The sequence below is a fragment of the Pelodiscus sinensis genome, chromosome 31, assembly GCF_052426305.1.
Source record: "Pelodiscus sinensis isolate ZL-2025 chromosome 31, ASM5242630v1, whole genome shotgun sequence".
In the NCBI taxonomy this organism is placed as follows: Eukaryota; Metazoa; Chordata; order Testudines; family Trionychidae; genus Pelodiscus; species Pelodiscus sinensis.
This window is the reverse complement of record NC_143082.1, coordinates 6708048-6727501: the sequence shown is the minus strand read 5'-3', so window position 1 is coordinate 6727501 and position 19454 is coordinate 6708048. Positions and strand designations below refer to the sequence as shown.

Sequence of the window (19454 nt, the reverse complement as noted above, 5' to 3'; positions counted from 1 at the left end):
CTGGTGCCTCATGGGGCTGTAAATCGAGGTAGCACATCCACCTTAGAGAAGCCTGCCTCAGACGAATTTTGAGGCTTCCCTGGAGTGTAGATGTGCTATTTCGAAATAAGCATGCTGTGTAGATCTACTCTATGGGTACGTCTAAACTACATGGCTCCATCGACGGAGCCATGTAGATTAGACAGATAGGCAAAGGCAAATGAAGCCGCAATTTAAATGAACGCGGCTTCGTTTAAATTTACATGGCTGCCGCGCTGAGCCGACAAACAGCTGATCAGCTGTTTGTCGGCTCAGCGCATCAGCCATGTAAATTTAAATGAAGCCACGATCATTTAAATCGCGGCTTCATTTGCCTTTGCCTATCTGTCTAATCTACATGGCTCCATCGATGGAACTATGTAGTCTAGACACAGCCTATGTGACTAAACTGCTGTAATTAAATCACTGCACACCTCTATTTTGCTGCAGTGCCACTTAATCTGGTACTTAACGCCCATGTTACTCTAATGCCATGTGTTATTACTAGTTGCATTGGTGCAGCTACGTTGATTTATTATTCGTATTATTGTAACACCTTGGCGCCCCAGTAATGGCTCCGACTCTCATTTTGCCAATTGCTGTACAAACACCCAATGGGACAATAGTCCCTGCCTCGGAGCTCCCCATGTAAGACAGTGGCCCCCAAACTTTTGAGGGTTGGGGTCCCTGCCTCCCTGTCCATGTGCCTCTTGAGTCAGGAGCAGGGCTGCAGCTCCAGGAGGGGGGAAAGGGACAGGGGCCTGAGGCTGCGGCTGGGGCCACAGTTGGGGGGTGAATCTGGAGTGAGAACTGCAGCCAGGGGCCCAGGCTGAAAGTGGGGCTGGGGTGGAGCCAGGGCTGGGTAATGCTCCATCTCTGCCTTTTGTGGGGGCTGGCCTAACGTGCCACACACCCCTGAATGTTCCTCTAATCTAAGAAAAGAGACAGCAGCTGACTGCAAGCCAACCAAAGCAGTGCAAAGAAAGGGTGCGACATGTTGGTCAGCCTGATAGGCAGTAGGTTTGTAGAACCCTGGCAGGGAGCTTTGAGGAGCTTTACGGAGAACTTTCCCCAAGCAAGGGGGGGGCACTGTGGGAGAGCACAAAGGGCGGCTGCCGTGTCCCACTGGGTTTTGGTTGCATAGCGACAGCCTCAGACAGGGCCCCATTCTCTTTTAGTCCAGCACCTCTACACTACTGGCTCTGCCTGCTTTGTGCTGCCAGAGCAGTGAACAGCAGAGATGGTCCAATAGCTCTTCTTAGGCAAAAACTCTTCCCTGCGGGGGTAGCACAGCCGTGGGGAGTCTGTCATGAGACCAGTGGGTCATCCTCGGCAGAGGTGGGGCATAGGGTCCTGGACTGTCAGATCATGAAAGTTTGGGTCTCGGCCAGAGGAAGAGAGAAGCTCCAGGGCAGGTAATTCCTCCTCTGCCTCATCCAGGTCATGCTCAGGAGTCTCCTCAATTGGAGATCAAAAAGTTGTCCCCTATGGCTTTCTGCACCTGGAGGCCCAGCTCTCAGGGCCACCCCCGTCAACTTGGCAAGCCCCAGCTCCTCACCCAGAGAAGAGGTTTAATCCTTCCTGCATGTCCCGCTCACAGTATCACAGAGCTGTGAGCAGCGGTTTGAACCAGGCAAAGGGGTGGGGGGCATGAGGGCTGGCATTGTTTGTAGGATTGGTGTGAGAACAGAGCTGTCGTCTCATTAGTACTAATATTTTATATTTACCTTCCAAAGCATTCCTTGCCCCAGCTGCAGACAGTACTTTGCAAATGCAGCCACCTCTGGGGTGAAGTAGCTAGTAGCCACGTAGGGGCGACGAGGGCAGATTTTAACAAAGACTGTCCCCTGAGATGGGACCCCATGTCTGCACCCTGGTGATGCAAGAGAGCCCAGTTGGCCTCAGAGAAACAGGGCTCAAGCAACCCTGTGGAGCTGAGAGTAGAGGCTTCAAGGAAACATACAGAGCTCATTCTCCCTGGGGCGCGCACTGCTGGCTCTCAGCACCGTTAGGGTGACTTTAACATTTAGATGGTCGTAGTACCTGGAACCAATCACATTGCTTTGTTGTGCTAGGCACTGCCCCCACACTCATGCAGAGTAAATGACCCCCACTGGCAGTGAGCTAGGGGGAGTACACACCCAGAAATGATCTCACAGAGTAAATGGCCCCATGCACATGCATACGCCAGCTTTCTGATCTGCGTTGGACGAGGCACTGGGCACGTGCATCCCCCACAGGGTAAACAACCTTTAGTGCTGATTTTGTACCAGACCCTCTTCCCACTACAATATTCTTGGACCTTTCAGTTTTTCACCCATCGGAAAGTCGCCAGTACCTGATGTTCACTCTTAGGATCCGTGGGATAGGGAATGCTCCAGTAGGGTGGCAGAGGGTCAGTGGGAGAGCAAATAACCCCTAATTCCCAATCCCTCCCCTCTGCTCTAAGCACTGCACCATGCTCCCCCACCTTCCGAGTAAAATAAATACACATCAGGAGAGCTATTTCTCTCTTCTAGCCAGTGGAGACATTGTCTCCCAGTGCTGAGAATCCTGGTTTTCTGGTTTTTCATCCTCTTGCTAGCACCATGTTCCCAGGCCAGTCTGATCAGTAACTGATTTTTGGAGGAGGTAAGAAACATGTTTTGTCCAAGCACATCAGTGAATAAATGAACCCTTCCCCCCCCCCCCCCCCCCCCCGCTTTCTCGCTCTAATCCTGGGCTTTCTGCTCACTCATGAGTTTAGTTAGGCCAGTCACCTCCCCTGCCTTTCTGTGCCTGTTTCCCCATCTGTAAAATAAGGATAGTGCCACGTTAACCACTTTCTAAAGCACTTTATGGCAGGGGCGTGGAAACTGGTCTAAAAGGGATGAGCATTAATATTTTGTATGCCTCCTTGTAAAGCAGGCAAGTGTTGGTCCCAAGGGCATCAATGTGGAACCTTAGAGGTCCTGATACCCAGCACCCCCCCCAAGCGCACACACTCCGTCACACTTCCCTGCAAGATCTGAGATTTGTGGTTAGAAGTCCTGACTCCTCTCCCTCATCCACACTCCCATCAACCACGCTCTTCTCCCAGAGCTGGCAGAGGTACCCAGGAGTCCCGACTCCCAGTTCTGTATGCTTTAGCTGCAAGCCCCTGTGGTAAGTGGTAACCTTGCCCACAGCAGGGTTAAGTGGCACTGGAAGGCTGGGTAGCTGCTGACAGAGCCAAGTGATAGGCAGCCCTGGGGGCAGTTCCCTTCTGCTTGACCAGTAAACCAGATCCCCTTGGGCTATGATCCCAGGAACTGCACGTGGCCCAAAGAGAGAGCTCCCATGCAGATGCACATGGAGCATGTGGAAGGTGTTTCCTTTGACATCCTCTTTCCCTCTCCTCTTCCCCTTCAGGGCCAAGTCACCCGAGCACAGGAGGCCGAAGAGAATTACATCATCAAGCGAGAGCTGGCGGTGGTGAAGCAACAGTGCTGCTCAGCCACGGAGAACCTGCAGAAGGCTCAGAGCACCATCCGGCAGCTGCAGGACCAGCAGGTGAGGAGGCAGGCCAGGGTAGCACTGCTGACGGGCCATAGGGTAGGCACGTGAGCAAGGACGCCAAGTGGTACTAAAAATGCAGAGATTTGCCTTGCTTACCAGAACCCCTGGACTAGCTGAGCAAATAGCAGCTGGGCCTGCCCATGCTAGTGCAGTTGCCCATCTGGCTGGGTACGGTATTGCCACATGATGGAATCCTGCACCCCACACTTTCACGGGGCTGCCGTTTAGCTGCAGGAAGAGACTGTAATATTTTATTAGGGGAGCACCCACGGCCCTCTTGTGCCAGATGCTCCCTGCCCTGGAGTTTACAGTTCAGTGATGCAAAGGAAGCATCAGTACCCCATATTACTCACAGGGAAGATGAGGCACAAAGCAGTGTCCAGGAAGCCTGTGATGGAGCTAGGACTCAAACCTCCTTCTCGTCAGTGCTAAGCCCTTACTTTAACCACAAGACCATCCATAGTCTCCGGACAGGGCCTACATTGGATTGATTTAAATCAAAGTGATTTAAACCACCCACTTTAATCATGCAAGCTGGAAACCTGGATGTAAATAGCTGATTTAATTGTGTTTTGCATTTGTGCTTTTTAATTGTTTTTCTAAGGAGGTGTTGATTCCCATAGGTTGGTAACCATTAAAACATGTTGGTTTGCACCAAATGAGAAGCTTTCCATACATTTGAAGCTTCTTTTTACTGAAAACTTCTTTTTGTTAACCAGCAGGATGCACTAGAACTACACGCATTTATTTATGCAATTATAGAACTTACATAGAGTCGTAGGCCTAGTCTACAACAGACCAGAAAGGTTGGCTTAAGTAAGATACACAAATTACCTTACCTTACCTTAAGCTGAGCCTTGGCGGTGTCTACACAGTGGCAGGCCACCAGGAGCAAATGCTCCCATCATCTTCCCTTACTCCTCGTGACTGCGAGGAGTACAGACACCAACAGGAGCTGCCCTCAGCATTCGATTTACGGGTCTATACTTGACCCGTTAAATCAAACACCAGAAAATCGATCCGCTGGTAAGTATATATATGCCCTCAATGTTTCCCTTTTTATAACGTTTGAAGATGGTAAATGATGTGTTTATTTACTACATGATTAATGTTTTACTGGTGATTTTCGTCAAACTCTATTTGGATGGAAATTGCAATTTAATTTAAAATATTGAAAGAAAAAGCATTTTAAAAATATTAAAGAAACTTAAATGTGCTGGATAAGGAGAAAAATAAGTTAAAACCACATTTTGCATTTAAAAATAATTGATTTATTAAACAAAGAAAGTATTATCTGACGGTGCATTGAATTAATTGCTTCTGGTAAAAATGTCCTTTCAGGATTTTAGTGTAGAGTGTATGCAAAACTTGTTTCTCTCACCAACAATAGTTGGTCCAATAAAAGATATCACCTCACCCACCTTGTCTCGTCAAGATTTTAGATGTAGAAGCCCCAACCTCTCACATCCAGCTTTATTTCATAGCTTGGAAAAGGAAAACAAGTTTTCTTCCTTTTGAACTCCTAGTTGATTTCTTACCTTTCAGTGAACTAGTCATTGAGCTGAAATCAAGACAGTGTTCTGTTTGCACCTGGAGAAGATGCTGTTGCCAAAACCTCCTCAACAAACTCTGGCTGCAGGTGCTGAGCCAGTGTCTTCCAAGAGATGAGCAGTTTGACCTTCTTTAAAACTTCAGCAGCAAACGTATTGCTTAATACTAAATGTTTTTTTAAATCTATTTTAATAGAAGATAGTAAATTAAGGCCTTAACATGCATTGCCGTAACTTCCCTGTGATTTTTAAATAGGTTCATTTTTAAAAAAGGAAAAATACGTACTTTTAAAAGAGATGGTTTGAAAAAAAATTGGTTTTGATTTAAAAAAAAATAATCATTGATGATGCCTCTGCTGGATCCCCTTTGGTCACTGTTGTCTATTGTAAAACTTTCCTCTTTGGGAGAAGGGGTGGAGACGAGATTATGGGTGGCAGCAGGGGCCTTGGGGGATGAGGGATATAACAAAGGTGGCTTTGGTGATCTGCACCGGTGGAGCAGTTTGCTGCACACGTGTTACTCACACTGAATCGTTCAAATCTTGCCCTAACAAAGAGCTGGAGTGTGCCCGCCAGGGGCTGAGCTTGCTCTGTTAATATCTCTACTGTGAAAATAACTGGAGAGGAAGGATATAGGATGGCCTTGCGGTGAAAACCTAGTCTGGGTCTCAGATCTGGATTCCATTCATAGCTCTGTTGCTGGCTCTGTGAGAGAGCTTGGACAAGTCCCCGAATGGCTCTGGGCCTACAGTTCCCCACCTGTAAAAGATGGATAACAATGCTTCCTTCCTTTGTGGGTTCAAGCAGCGAGCTCTTAGGGTTAGGGGCTGTCTCTCGCTCTGTCCCTAATCTCGAGAGAGATTTCTGCTGCTGCTGAAATAATTTGGGGCCTGTCCTGTTCACAGCTGTAGGCCTTAGAGCTGCCACAAAGTAAGGGCTGAGCCACTGAGTGCAGGTTACGCAGATGAAAGCAAAGCACAAGCTGAGGGTGTGTGGGAGGGGCGGTTGGTGGCTGTGATGATCTCACACGCCCATGCAAAGGTTACCATGTGTATATTGCCAAGAGCCCAGTCTCTTGGCCACCTGTTCCCTCCCTTTGGCAGCAGCTTTTTGAGCAGGGCTTTCTTCTGAGTCTCACAGGTGTCCCTGCAAGTGGGGAAACGGCCAAGTAGTACGTTGTTTTTTGAGGGCAGGCAAGGCTTTGAATCCCGCCCCTTGTGCAACTGATGTCCCTCGTTTTTACCCCATCCAAAAATGCAGATCTCTCACCAGATGGAGAGAGGAAACAATGCTCGGCAGCTCTTCCGTGAGAGCCCAGGGGAAAGCCCCCAGCAGGGCTCGCTCGACTCCTAGGCTCTGTTCCTAGTGCTGGGAGGCTGCCACTGGCATAAACCAAAGGTGCCGGTTGACATGGACTGCTCCTTATGAGAAGTCTGTTACCATGGGTTGTGTTAAATGGGGGAATCCTCTCCCACCAAACCTCTGCACTGCTAAGAGCGCTCTCTCGGGCAGCTCCAAGGACATGCCAGGCTGCTATGGCCCATGCCAGCAAAGCACCAGTACATCCAGGAGAGGATGAGCAGCTATGACCCACCTGGTCTTTCCCATCTTTAATTCTCCAGCCTTAGGGGTATTCACAGGCTCTGAGTTCAGCTGCTGAGAACACAGGGCTTTACCACACCAGGGCAGACCACTGATCTGTCTCTAGTGGCAGAGGCCCCTGCACAAGGCGGTGGCTCCTTGGGACCAGGGGCTGGGACAGCCCTTCCTAACAGTTCTTTTGAGGGCGAAGTGGTGGGTGGGGCAGGGTTGGAAGTGGAGAGTTGGGTCTCAGGAGACTGAAAGAACTGGAGAACCACAGCATCATAGAAAGCGGAACCACCTCAACTCCCCACGCCTCCTGCCTCTTTCTGTCTCGGTGCAACGGGTCAGTTCCCCAGTGCTGCAGATGGGCAGTGGTGAGAGATGCCTTCCAGAGCGCATCCCAGCAATCAGTGTGTGTCCCTGCATGAGCTCTGAGACCCCCCAGCGTCTCCCGTCACATGGACTGGCCGCAGACCCTCCAGCCTGCCTTTCACCCAGCTTGGATCCGACTCAGTCCCCTCCCACTGGCTGGCAATGAGCTGAGTGATCAGACTGGCCCTCCTGGGGCCTATCTAATCCACAGAGGCGAGGGCAGGCACCAAGGTCCCCACATCATGTTCCCTTGGGCACTGATGGTCAGCCCCCAACCCCGCCCCAGCTGAAAAGTTCCTGTAGGGTGCTCTCCTTGCACCTGCACTCACTCAGCATGGGGCCATCTGGCTGGGGAAGGTTCTTAGATGATGGTTCTGTCATGCAGCCTTGGTGCTGGGTTAAGTTTTGAGGCCAAACTGGGGCCATGGCTAGAAACCTCAGCTGATGTAAATTGCCACCGACCCTGATGCAGCATCCCACCAGCTGCGGATTGATACTGGTTCATACGCCAGCCGGGGACCTGGCCCCATTGACTCCAATGGAAGGATGCTGGTTCATACACCGGCTGGGGACCTGCTGGCACAAGTCTCCTGTCCGACCAAAGCAGAACCAGAAATCAGTCCCGATTGGGTCTGAGTCCAACCTCAAACCACATCTACAGAGGCGTAGGATTGAATGCGAGGCCTCCACTCCAAAGGGCTCCGAAATTCACAGGGCATGTGTTTGAGGTTGCAGCTGGTTGCAAGGAGGAGTCCCCCCTCCCTCCAAGGGCTAGGTTGGATCGCATTTAATTCTCCTCCAGAAAACAAGCTGTTGTTTATCTGATGAACTGCCAACAGCTGCGACAGCACAGACGGTTACAGTGGGTAGGAGCAATGCCAGCGCTCCCCGGCCTTCCCCCCAGCGGAGGTTGCTGTGGTTGAGGCGTGTTCTGGCAAATAGCACTCTGCTCAGATTGGGTGGGGGGGGAGAGATTGAGGAGCCACCTGGATCCCACTATGGGAGAACCTACAGCAGCCAGCAACGGTATCCCCACCCAGCTGCCCTTATGGGAGCCCCAGGGTGCAGCCTGAGCAGCCTCATGGCCAGCCCATTTCTTGAGTATGCCTAATCTCCCGACCCCCCACCCTTCCCCCCGAAGCATGGCCACTGGAGAAAATACAGCATGAAATCCAGAACAGCCACCCCATTCGGGTGCAAGGTGTCTGCCCCCCTTGGGGAGAGCGCAGCTCGGCGACAGGAGCTGCGTTTAATGCCCCCAGGGACTGACAAGGCAGTAGTAGGAATCACGCCTGTCCCAGCTGACCAGGTGTTATGTTAATGGGCCCCCAGAAGCTGAGTGCTGGACAGTTTCATAGAATCCTTGGGCTGGAAGAGACCTCAGGAGGTCATAGAGTCCAGCCCCCTGCCCAAGGCAGGACCAATCCCAACTAAATCAACCCACCAGGGCTTTGTCAAGCTGAGACTGAAACACCTCTAGGGATGGAGACTCCACTACTTCCCTAGGGACCCCATCCCAGTGCTTCCCCACCTGCCTAGGGAAATAGTTTTTCCTAACATCCAACCTAGACCTCCCCCACTGAAACTTGAGACCTTGTTCTGCCACCACTGAGACAGTGAACAGCCTCCCTCCATCCTCTTTGGAACCTCCCTTCAGAAAGTCGAAGGCTGCTATCAAATCCCCCCTCACTCTTCTCTTCTGCAGCCTAAAGAAGCCCAAATCCCTCAGCCTCTTCTCACAGGCCATATGCTCCAGCCCCCTTATCATTTTGGTCACCCTCTGCTGGACCCTTTCCAATGCATCCACATCCTTTTGGTAGTGGGGGGCCCAGAACTGAAGAGTTTTGTCCAGTGTGAGGCCTTGCAGGGAAATGGGCGCCGTTCTGGCTTTCACTGGGATTCCTGGATGAGACAAGCCCCAGGCCTTGAGAGTTCATGGACACGAATGATCCCCTGGCCCTTTTTGCAGGGGTGGTTGTGCTAACCTTGGTGCCCAGCCACACTAACATTTCATTCACCTCTTGTACCCTTCAGCGTAGCCCTGCACGGCTGTTACCGAGTGCCACATACCACCCCTGCTGCTGCATTGCAGCAACGGGCACAGTCCTGCTCCAGAGAGTCACTAGGAAGTGGCCAGCTGGTTGGGGGGGGTCTCCAAGGGAGGCAGGAAAGGTGAGCAGAGCTGTCTAGTTATGGGGAGATCAGGACCTCCAGTGAGCAGAGCTGCATCTGTAATCCTGGGAGCCTCCCTCCTTCCCCCACCACTGCCCAGCAATGCTCCTCAGCCTGGCAAGACTGTGCAAGGGGGTCCCTTCCAGCGGGCTCTCCGGATTGTCCTGCGTTGACTGGGGGGTGCGCTTGACTAAGTGCGCGTGAGCATGGCCCCTTCAACGAGAGTGGCCTTGTTCTTTCTAGAGGGGTTCCTGAGGCCCATGGTTTCCATGCTAAAGAGCCTTTTCCCAGTTAACAATGCCTGGTTTGGGGGGGGTTTGCTCCCTGACAGGGAAACCCCCGGTTCACGGAGGAGTTTGTGAATCACCTGGAGACAGAGCTGGAGCAGTCGCGCCTGAGGGAGATGGAGACGCTGAGTGCGCTGAAGGAGATGCAGGACAAAGTGCTGGACATGGAAAAGGTGTGTAGGGGGAGGGAGCAGTCCCTGCTTCAGCATTGTTTAAACGTACCTGCGGGGGGAGTCAAGGGAGGAGCAGCCTGTGTTCCCTCTCATTTTCCTTGCCCCTGAGCGGAATGAATTTTGTTATGTGCACCAGTATGGAGGGGAGTGTGACCCAGAGGTGGTGAGTGAGCTCTGGGGTGGGGCTGGGGATGAAGGGCTCAGGGCTGGAGTAAAGGGTTGGGCTGAAGGCTCTGGGGTGGGGTTGGGGATGAGAGGCTCAGGGCTGGAGTAAAGGGTTGGGGTGCTGGCTCTGGGGTGGGGCTGCAGGCTCTGGGTGGGGCTGGGGATGAGAGGCTCAGGGCTGGAGTAAAGGGTTGGGCTGCAGGCTCTGGGGTAGGGCTGCAGCAGAGGGTGAAGTGTGGGGGGCTCAGGGTTCGACTGCAGCAGGGGCTCTAGGGCCAGGCCACTTGGGCCACAGCAGGGTGGGGTCCTGAGCTGCCTGGGCTATGAGGGGTGGGGTACAGGCTGCCCAGGCCACTCTGACCATGGAGGAGTGAAGTCTGGGCCAGGCCATGGTAGGTTGCTGTGCTGCTCCAGGGGTGGCTGGGGTGGGGCCATGGTTGCCTTCAGGCTAGGGGAGGGGTGCCTGATTCAGGCCGTCCCTTTCCCAGCCACCAGGCCGGAGGCTAGGTTGGGGGTGAGGGCCCTCCTCTCCTCTTTGTACAGTGCTAATTAGGCAGCTGCTCAGGCGCACAGCTCACAGGGAACTTAACCTGTGTTCCTACAACTTGCTGTGCGTGTGATACTTTTATAGCACGAGGTGCAAAACTGAGGCCTTTGCCAGCTTCTGGGTCAAAGATCCTGTGATGCTTTCCTTAAAAGTGGGGCTGCTAGCCCAGCCCTTTGGGTCCAGTACCGTAAAAGGCTCCTGCCTGCTTAAACCCTCCCTGTTGTTTCAGCTGGATGTGGGATTGTCCATCCTCATCCAATGTGTAACTAACCATCTGCAGTGCCCCCTAGAGAGTGGGTGTATTTACGTGGGGAGTCAAGGGAACTGTGTGCAGTTAGCAGAATGCACTGGGGTCTTCCAGGACGAAAGGCACAGGGGATCAGATGCTCAGCTGGTGTTAATCAGCACAGTGTCATTGATGTCAGTGGAGCTGTGTCAGCTGACACCATCTGGGGATCTGGCCTGAGAGAGTCACTGATTTGAGATGTGGATTTAGGCCAGTGACAGGTGCTCCTGGGCTACACTGCAGGCTTCTTGCGCAAGAACTTTTTGCACAAGAGTTCTTGAGCAAGAGCGTGTCCACACTGCCATGTGCTTTTGCGCAAGAGCAACCATGGCAGTGTGGATGCTCTCTTGCGCAAGAAATCTCTAATGGCCATTTTAGCCATAGGGGTTTCTTGTGCAAGAAACCCCTGTTCCCGTCCACACATGCCTTTTTGCACAAGAGCTCTTGTGCAAGAGGGCTTATTCCTCGTGGGGAGAGGAATAACTCTTGTGCAGAAAGCCTTCTATTCTGACAATCTACTCTAAACTTTCTTGCACAAGAATGGGCTTGTAGTGTGGACACTCCGCAAATTTTTGCGCAAGAAGCCTGCAGTGTAGACACAGCCCAGCTGGTGTTGAATTGTAGCTCACAATCCAAAGCAAAGAAGTCCCAAGCTAGACTCAGCCTTCCTTGTGGTAGGGCCTGAAAGGAACTGGTGGCAGCTGCTGTGCGTATCATAGTGATGGACATGGGGCACTCCAAGCACTTGCATGGGGAGGCGGAGATATGCTTTATTCCCTGCGTGTTTGTCACCTGAAGGACCCCACAGCACTTAGCAGACGTCCCACCTAGCACACTGAAATGCAGCCTCCTTTTGAGGGTGGAGCATTTGTTCAGTGCACCAAGCAATACCAAGAGAAAGTTTGGGACAGGAAGTGAAGAAGAATCCCAGTCATGGTCTGTGCAGCACCTGGCACAATAGGGCTCTGATGTCAGCTGGTCTCTGTAGGTCCCAGCCTTCGGAAAGGCAGTGCAGCCTTGGCAGTGCCCCCGGTGCCACACTGGGCACTGCTTGAGTACTACACTGCACCGTGAAGACTCCTGCAGCACCCTGGCTTTTTCACGGTGGTTTCCAGTCCAAGTGCAAAGTTGTGCTGACACTGCCTGACTTGAGATGTGAATGGTCAGGCCTTTTTGTGACTCTTACTTTATTTGCCTCACTCGGGCTGCCGGTATCTTTAGTACATCTTCTATCGACTCCATCTCACTAGCAGGGAGAGGCCATGTGGGCCATGTATAGAAGGAGTCAGGAAACCTGGGGCCTTTCCTCAGCCCTGCCACTGGTTTGCTGTCTGACCTTGGGCAAGTCACTTTGTCTCCGTGTTTCATTTGGAGCCCTGAATTCAATCAAGGCATCTGGATGCTACTATAAAATAAATTAATAATTGATGGCTGGTTTCGCTCAGCCTGAACCCTCTGCCAAGAACAAGGGTGACTGACTGTTACTCACCCTCCTGGGCTGCTTGGGGACCATATTAAAAAGGCTCCCCACCTTACATAGCATCCACCAGAACCCAGACAGTGTCTCCTGCAGACAGGATTTTCTGCCCACGTTTCTTTTTCCTTGACCATCCTGCAGTGAGTGATTCTACATTTGATTTATTTGTTCCTTTGCGGTCGGTACTGGGATTAGATTTGAAAACCTCTGAAGATGATTATCAGTGAGTGATTAAAAATAAAAGCAGCTTGATAACCCCCCTCCTTCCAGAAAGGCCTTGCCTTGTAACCATTTCCTTCCTGCATGGTTGTATGTTGCACGTCAGTGCACTTTTGTGCTTCGCATAAACAGTTCAAGTCTGTCAGCAAAGCCTGGCTCTGGAAGGCGCTGCAGGCACTGCCTGGTTAATTTCAGGCTTGAGCAGCAATCCCATGGGAGCAGGAGAGGACATTGTAGAGGGAGCCCGTGATTCTAGTGGAACTCTCTCTCCACCGTCCTGAACGAAAGCTGGCAAATGTAACTACCTGGAGTGGGGGACTGGTGCAAATGCAGTTTCTATCACAAACCCACTTGTCAGCACTGATTCACCCCCCTCAGAGGTCAGGAGCCAAAGGGCCAGAGAGCCAGAGCTCCCCTTGCAACAGGGTCCCCGGTTACATTGTGGTCTGCTCACTTTGTTGGGGTCAGGTTGCAGATCTGTGTAGCCTGGTGGAATATGTGCTTCCCGGCTGTTTGCTGGTGCGGTTCTGAGCCGAGTGAGAGCGAGGGCTGAGGGAGGGAAAGAGTTAATTAGCCAAAGGTTCTGGCTCCTGGCTGGGGGTATCTCCTCCCCAGTGGGCTCACTGAAGAGGAGAGGAGCTGGTTGTATTGGAGCTGGCATGGCCAGACTGGGGTATACTATAGTGCTCTGCCAGCTCTCCTGCCCAAATTCAGGTCCCAGCCTCCCCAGTGCAGTGGGTCTGTGATCACTGCAGATTTCAGCGCCCATGCCAGGTTCCCCCATGCTCTCAGGTCTCCTTTGATGGGAAGAGTTGGGCTGGGTTCAGGGTATGGAGCCTTCCAAGTTAGTGGGATATGGAAAAGGCAAGTCGTGGCCTGCTCAGCAGACACTTAGTAAAGCGAAGCCGCCTTGGCTAAGTAGGTTCAGTCCTGTCCTATGCATGGGGCTCCTGCAGTGGCTGCAGGTGGGACTCAGTGCCACAGAGACACAAAAGGTGCCATGGGTCACAGCCCAAGGGCCAATGGTTCCCCTCCGCCTCCACACAGCAGGCCCCATCCATCAAGACACCTTCAGGGCCCCAAGCTGAGCACCTCAGTTACCTTATGAATTCACCCTCCCAGCATGGCAGGGAAGGATCATCGACCCGATAGGCCAGAGGTCACCCAGGGAAAGCTGGAAATGGGTGTTGCTGATATTATTTAGGAGCTTCAGGGGGTAGCCGAGTTCGTCTGTTACAGAAAAAAACAACACATCCCAAAGAGTGAGGTCTGCTAAGCCTTCCTTCCCTCCTTCTCTTGTTGGTCTGATCTAACCAGAGATTGAGCCCGAATATCCTCCCCCCCCAACCCAACTAAGTGGGGGTGTTTGAAGTCTGATCACAGTGCTGGATCTAAATGCATCAAAGGGTCCCAGTCCTAGCAGGCTGACCTGAATGCCTGATCCCGTGTGTTTACACAATGCCTGTGTTTTAGGGGGTGGTCTGTCCAGTGCTGAATTTCTGTACCTTAAATCTAACCTCTAGCTTCTCTAGTTCAGGCTGAGCTGATGCTGGAGAGCCTCATCTTAGCTGATTGCAGCTGTGAGAATCAGGTCCTCCCACCCTTTTAACACCCCAACAAGCCCCAAACCAGCCCTTCCTGCTTCAGCTCGCACTGCTGTGACCACACCTGCTCAGTATGTGAGAAAGCCCATGGGGGCTTGAGATTGGAAGGATGACTCAAGGCCTTGCCCTCCACCCAACACGGCAGTGCAAAAGCCCCTGAAGCGTGGGGTGACGAGAGATCTGGACCATGCACAGCCGCATGTGTTTGTGTGTGACACCACTGCTGGGTTCCCATTTGTCCTCGGAATGAGAAGGACGCAGGGTGTATTTGACTAACGGATGTTGCAGCAGATGTGTGATTGCTCCGGTCTAAGTGGGGTCACCACTTGCCCCCTCTCCCATTACACACAGATCCGTTCTCTCTCCAATAATCCACGAAGCGGAGGGAGAACCAGGGCATGTGTCACTCGCTTGGGAGCAGGGTGATGTTTTCTCCCTGCTGGTTGATACTAGAAGATTTACCCAGCATTGCTTGCGTCCTTACCTCAAATACATTTTTCTTTTCTGCATTTAAATCATTGCTCTGGGGTGGGACTGGGGGAGGAGGGGTTCAGTAGGCAGGCTGCCCAGAGGGAGAGGATTACCCCAGCCCTCTCTCACCTCAGCAGCTTGGGGCCTGGTGAGAAGTGCCTGTCCATGGCTGCTACATCTGCATCGGGCGCAGCCGGGGGAGGGGTCCATGTCCCCCCATTCAGGGGACCGAGACACAGACAAACAGGCAGACAAACTCTCTGAAATATATAGTAGAGCGCTGTCCCTTTCTCCACTCCTACCCACTGCTAGCCTAATGGGGTTATAGTTGTCCCAGTTCCCATCTCTGACCCCTTGCTGCCTTCCCCCTGTGGTTATTCTATAGTATAACTGTCCCTTCTACCAGACCCCTCCCTTTTATGAGAAACAATCAAATTCCAGGCACTTTCCATTGTCCGGACACAATCAAACTCTGCCCTTGCTTTAAGTCAGGAGAAGAGGAAGCTGCGTGCCAAATGTGGTGGTCCTAGCTCTTACTGTTTAGGAGACGTTCTTGATCAAACCAACTCACAGACAGATGAACGCGCAAACGCTCCAAACACATAGTAGATTATGGTTTGGCCTAGAGGCCGCATTCGGTGATCAGGGTCCCGCTGCGCCAAGCACTGTGCACACACAACATTGAGCTGTACAGCTAGAGCACTGGGGTGCTGCCCCGTGCCTAGGGTTACGATTAGCTGCATGAGGAGAGAGCAGCATGTGGTGTGGAGCTGCTAGGAGTATTGAGCTGATTTGCCGAGGCTGATGAAGGGGGTGACTCTGCTTCCTAGTATGATACGAACCTCAGGGTTCTTGGTGGGTGCAGGGTCCCTGGCAGTGCAGTAGAGATGAACTCGCTGTCACTAACTTTTCCCCTCACTTCCCACCTCTGCCTTCCCTGCAGCTGCCAGCATGTGATTTCTGCTCTGACTAGGGTGAGATAGCACCTCCTCCATTGCTTTCCTGCAGAACGTGGGGGTGGTGTCTGAAACCGGCTGGAAGCCTCCGCCCTGCCTGTGCCGTGTGTATGACTCACTCAGCAGGCCCAGAGCTCCTGATTGGCCTCAGCTGCTGTAAAGAGGCACCGCTCCGTGCACTCCATGGAGCAGCGCTGCTTCGCCCCAGCCAGGGATCTCAGCCTAATGGGAGTTTCCACCAGCACAGCTCATGCCATGTAGACGCAGCTTCAGCTCCCTGCTCCCTGGAGAAAAGCCACTCGGGTGGCCACCCTGCCAGGGGTGACCGCAGGCTGTGAGAGCTCAGAGGGGCGCTGCTTGGGCTCGCCTAGGCTCATCCTCGTTCCTTCTGTAGCTGGAGGTTTGCAGAGTGCGCTCGGCCCCGCTGCAGCCCTTCCGGTCAAGAAATGGGTGGAAATGCGAGCCCCTTGCTGCTCCCTGGCCAGGGCTGCATGGTCTCCAGTGGAATTGCACCGCTGTGAGCAGCTGGAGCCCTGCTCCCGGAGCGAGCCAAAGCCTGGCCCATCTCCTGAGCCCTCAGCCAGGGCTCTGCTCTAGAATCGCCACCACGGTGGGGCCTGAACTTCCATCGTGGCCAGTGTCCAAACATGGCTCTGGCTGGCTGGGGCTGAGGGTGCTCCCCGTGCCAGGGCCATGCTGCTTCCCTTTCTGGTGGGAGAGCCTGCCAGTGCAAAGTTTGGAGCCACCTGGAATGTCCTTTGCCTTCTGCTTACCACAGGGGTGTGAGTGGGGCCTGCTGGTGTTCTCTGGAGCTCGGGGAGCTGGGTGGCACACACAGGGATGTGTGATCAGTTAAATTGGCTAGCTGGTTAAAGGGAGAGCAGCAGGGGGTTGCCTGCCACACACAGGCGGCTCTGGTCGGAGCAGCCCCTGCCTGCAGGGCTGGAGCCGCTGCAGCCTCCACGAGCTAACCAGTTAAACTCTCACATCCCTAACGCACCGCACCACGTCACTCTGTGCCCCAGCAGCACTCCCGACGAGTCCAAGGTCTCCCGCTGAGTGCAGGGCTTGTTCCCTACCCAGGCCCTCCCTGGGGGACACCCTGGATGGCCCCAGAGCCTGGATGTGGAAAGCTGGGCAGCACGGTGCAATGGTCAGAGCGGAGAAGCCTGTGCTGCTGGGCCCTAGCCTAACACCCTCTGCCTCCACCTCCCTGCAGAGGAACAGCTCGCTTCCCGACGAGAACAACGTGGCCCGTTTGCAGGAGGAGCTCAAGGCACTGAAGGTACGCGAGGCAGAGGCCTTGACCTCGCTCAAGGAGCTGCAGCTGCACGTGAAGGAGCTCAATGACAGCTGGCAGGTAAAGCCCACTTCCCCGTCAGCTACTCATCACCAGGCCAACAGCCCCCCACCCTAGCGCATGGGCTGAGACACCCCCGGTGATGCGTTCAGTGTTGGAGCCATTACCGATAATCTCTGAGAACCGGAGGATGGGTGAGGCCCCAGAACACCAAGTGAGGTTTTGTAGCCCATGACGTGTAGGTCAGACATTAGCCCATCATCATTGTCCCTTCTGACCTTAAAGTCTGAGTCTACTGTGATGCCTTGCAATAAAAGCTGCCCTCATTCCGGTGTGTACTAACAGGAGTGTTGTGTATAAGACATGGGCCATAATTGCCCCCCCCCCCCACACACACACACACAGCACCTGTGAGGCCTCAGCAAGACTCCTGCATCCATTTGGGGCATCAGACTTCAAGAAAGGTGTGGACACATTACACAGAGTTCAGACGAGACCAGTGAATGAAATCAAAGATTTAGAAACCTTCTCCTGTGAGGAAAGGTTAAAAAACGGGGCACATTTAGTCTTGAGAAAAGCTGGTGGGGGGTGGGACAAGATAAGAGTCTTCAAATGTGCTAATGGTTGTTCTAAAGAGGACAACGATCACGTGTTCCCCATGTCCACTGAAGGTAGGAGCAGAAGTTATCCGCTCTACGGCTAGGGAGATTTCGGCTCTGGAATAAGCTCCCAAAGAAGGTTGTAGACAATGTTCTCTAATTTTTTATATCCCATGCGCAAAATAATCTTTGTCATGTGCGCCAAGGCATGCGCAGATGTGCACCACCGCTAGAAACACCTGCTGCCGGCTGTGGGTGCTCAGCGAATGGGAGAACCCCAACTGTCAGCTCCCCCATGATGTGTCCTGTGTCTGCACTGGACACCCAGCCAGGCCACACAGTCCAGCAGCATTGGCTGGAGTTGCAGCACCCATGTTTCACATGGGTTCCCTGGGTCCCAGAATCATAGAATCCCAGGGCTGGAAGAGACCTCAGGAGTCATTAAGTCCTGCCCCCTGGCTAAAGCAGGACCAATCCCAGCTAAATCCATCCCTCCATATCATGAATGTCTCTCCAGTAGCCCAGCCTTCCGCTCCCACTGGGGTCAGATGTGTCCGAGCCCAGGAGAGCACAGCAGGACGTGCGTGTCCCGGAGAGGGCAGGCTGCATGATGGCCTCCCTCTCCTAGTGCCATTAGCTTCTGGACCCTGGGCTCTGGCGGCCTCCCTGGGCCAACGGAGGCTGAGTTTGCCTCCAGCGTAACCCTTTGAGGGTTTGGTTTGGCCACCCTTTCCTTAGCCTTGGGCATTTTGCCCACATCGCCCTGTTTTCCTACAAGAAATCACACTCGCATGTCTGCCTCTTGCAGGAGGTCTGCCCCCATTGGTCTCAGGTCAAGTGAAACCTAAGCAGCAAAGCCACACTGAATAATTCTTACTCTCCAGTGCCCACTCCCTGGCTGTGTCTACTCTGGCACCCCTTCCGGAAAAGGGATGCTAATGTAGCACTTTGGAATAGGCAAATCCGCGGGGGATTTAAATATCCCCCGCGGTATTTGCATTAACATAGCTGCCGCTTTTTTCTGGCTTGGAGATAAGCCGGAGAAAAGTGCCAGTCTAGACGTGATTCTCCGGAAAATAAAGCCTTTTCCGGAGAATCTCTTATTCCTACTCTTATTCCCTGTACTGCCCTAGGCTCACCTGTCGCGAGCAGGCGGGCGCTGGAAGGACTCCCCCCGCAAAAACACCATCAACGACCTCCAGGACGAGCTGATGACCATCCGCCTGCGGGAGGCCCAGGCGCAGGCTGACCTCCGGGAGCTGCGGCAGAGGCTGGTAGAGCTTGAAACACAGGTGAGGCAGTTGGCAGGGCCAGGAGCCAGCTGGGTCTGGAGCCACCCCATGGGGAGAGGAGGAGGGGAGGGGTCAGTGTGGCTGCGTGAGTGCGGGGGAGGGAATGTGCAGGTGGAGGGGGGTTGGGTAGAACAAGGGGGCCTGCAGTTGGGGGTGGGAGGTGTGTGGGGCATGGGCAGTATGTAGTGAGGGGAATTGGATAGGGTGTGCCCACTGTGGTGGGGATGGGGGGTGAGTAGAGTGTGTTGGGGGTGTGGCTGTGTGAGGAGTTCTGTGTGTTGGGGTGTGGATGTGTGTGGGGCATGCACAGTGTGTTACGGGTGTGGCTGTGTGTGAGATCCTGTGTGTAGGGGTTGTGGATGTGTGCAGGCTGAGTTCAGGGTGTGTGTAGGTGGTAGAGAGTTGCAAGACATGAGTAGCAGTGTGTTGGCAAGGGTATGGGTATGTGTGCGTGTACTGTATGTTGAGGGTAGGGCATATACAGTGTGTGGGGGATATGTGCAGGGCATTTACAGTGGGAAGTGCATGTGCATGGGGGAGTGGATGTGTGCAGGGCATGTACAGCGGGGGGTGGATGTACGCAGGATAAGTACAGTGCAGGGGGTTGCAGGTGTGTGCAGGGTATGTACAGTATGTGGGGAGTGTGTAGGGGTATATACAGTGGGAGTGTGGGTGGGGTATGTACAGTGTGGGGGGAGCAGGGTATGTTCAGTGAGGGGTGCGGGGCAAGTACATTGGGGGGTGCAGGTACATGGGGGGTGGATGTGTGCAGGGTATGTACAATAGGGGACGGAGAGTATGTAAAGTGGGTGCGGGTGGGTGTACAGTGGAGGGTGGGTGTGTGC

General features: G+C 53.3%; 1 protein-coding gene across 4 annotated transcripts in view; it reads left to right on the top strand.

Annotated features, from left to right (window-relative positions):
• EVI5L (ecotropic viral integration site 5 like) overlaps positions 1-19454 on the top strand; it is a 61409-nt gene that overhangs the window by 34255 nt on the left and 7700 nt on the right. For all 4 annotated transcript variants that reach the window (XR_012896643.2, XM_025189155.3, XM_006132023.5 and 1 more), the window contains 4 exons: positions 3409-3549; positions 9565-9693; positions 16638-16778; positions 18451-18609. Coding sequence is in view for 3 of the 4 variants with exons in the window: in XM_025189155.3 (XP_025044940.1) it covers positions 3409-3549; positions 9565-9693; positions 16638-16778; positions 18451-18609 (570 nt within the window). In the remaining variant the exon portion in view is untranslated. The remainder of the gene's footprint in view (positions 1-3408; positions 3550-9564; positions 9694-16637; positions 16779-18450; positions 18610-19454) is intronic.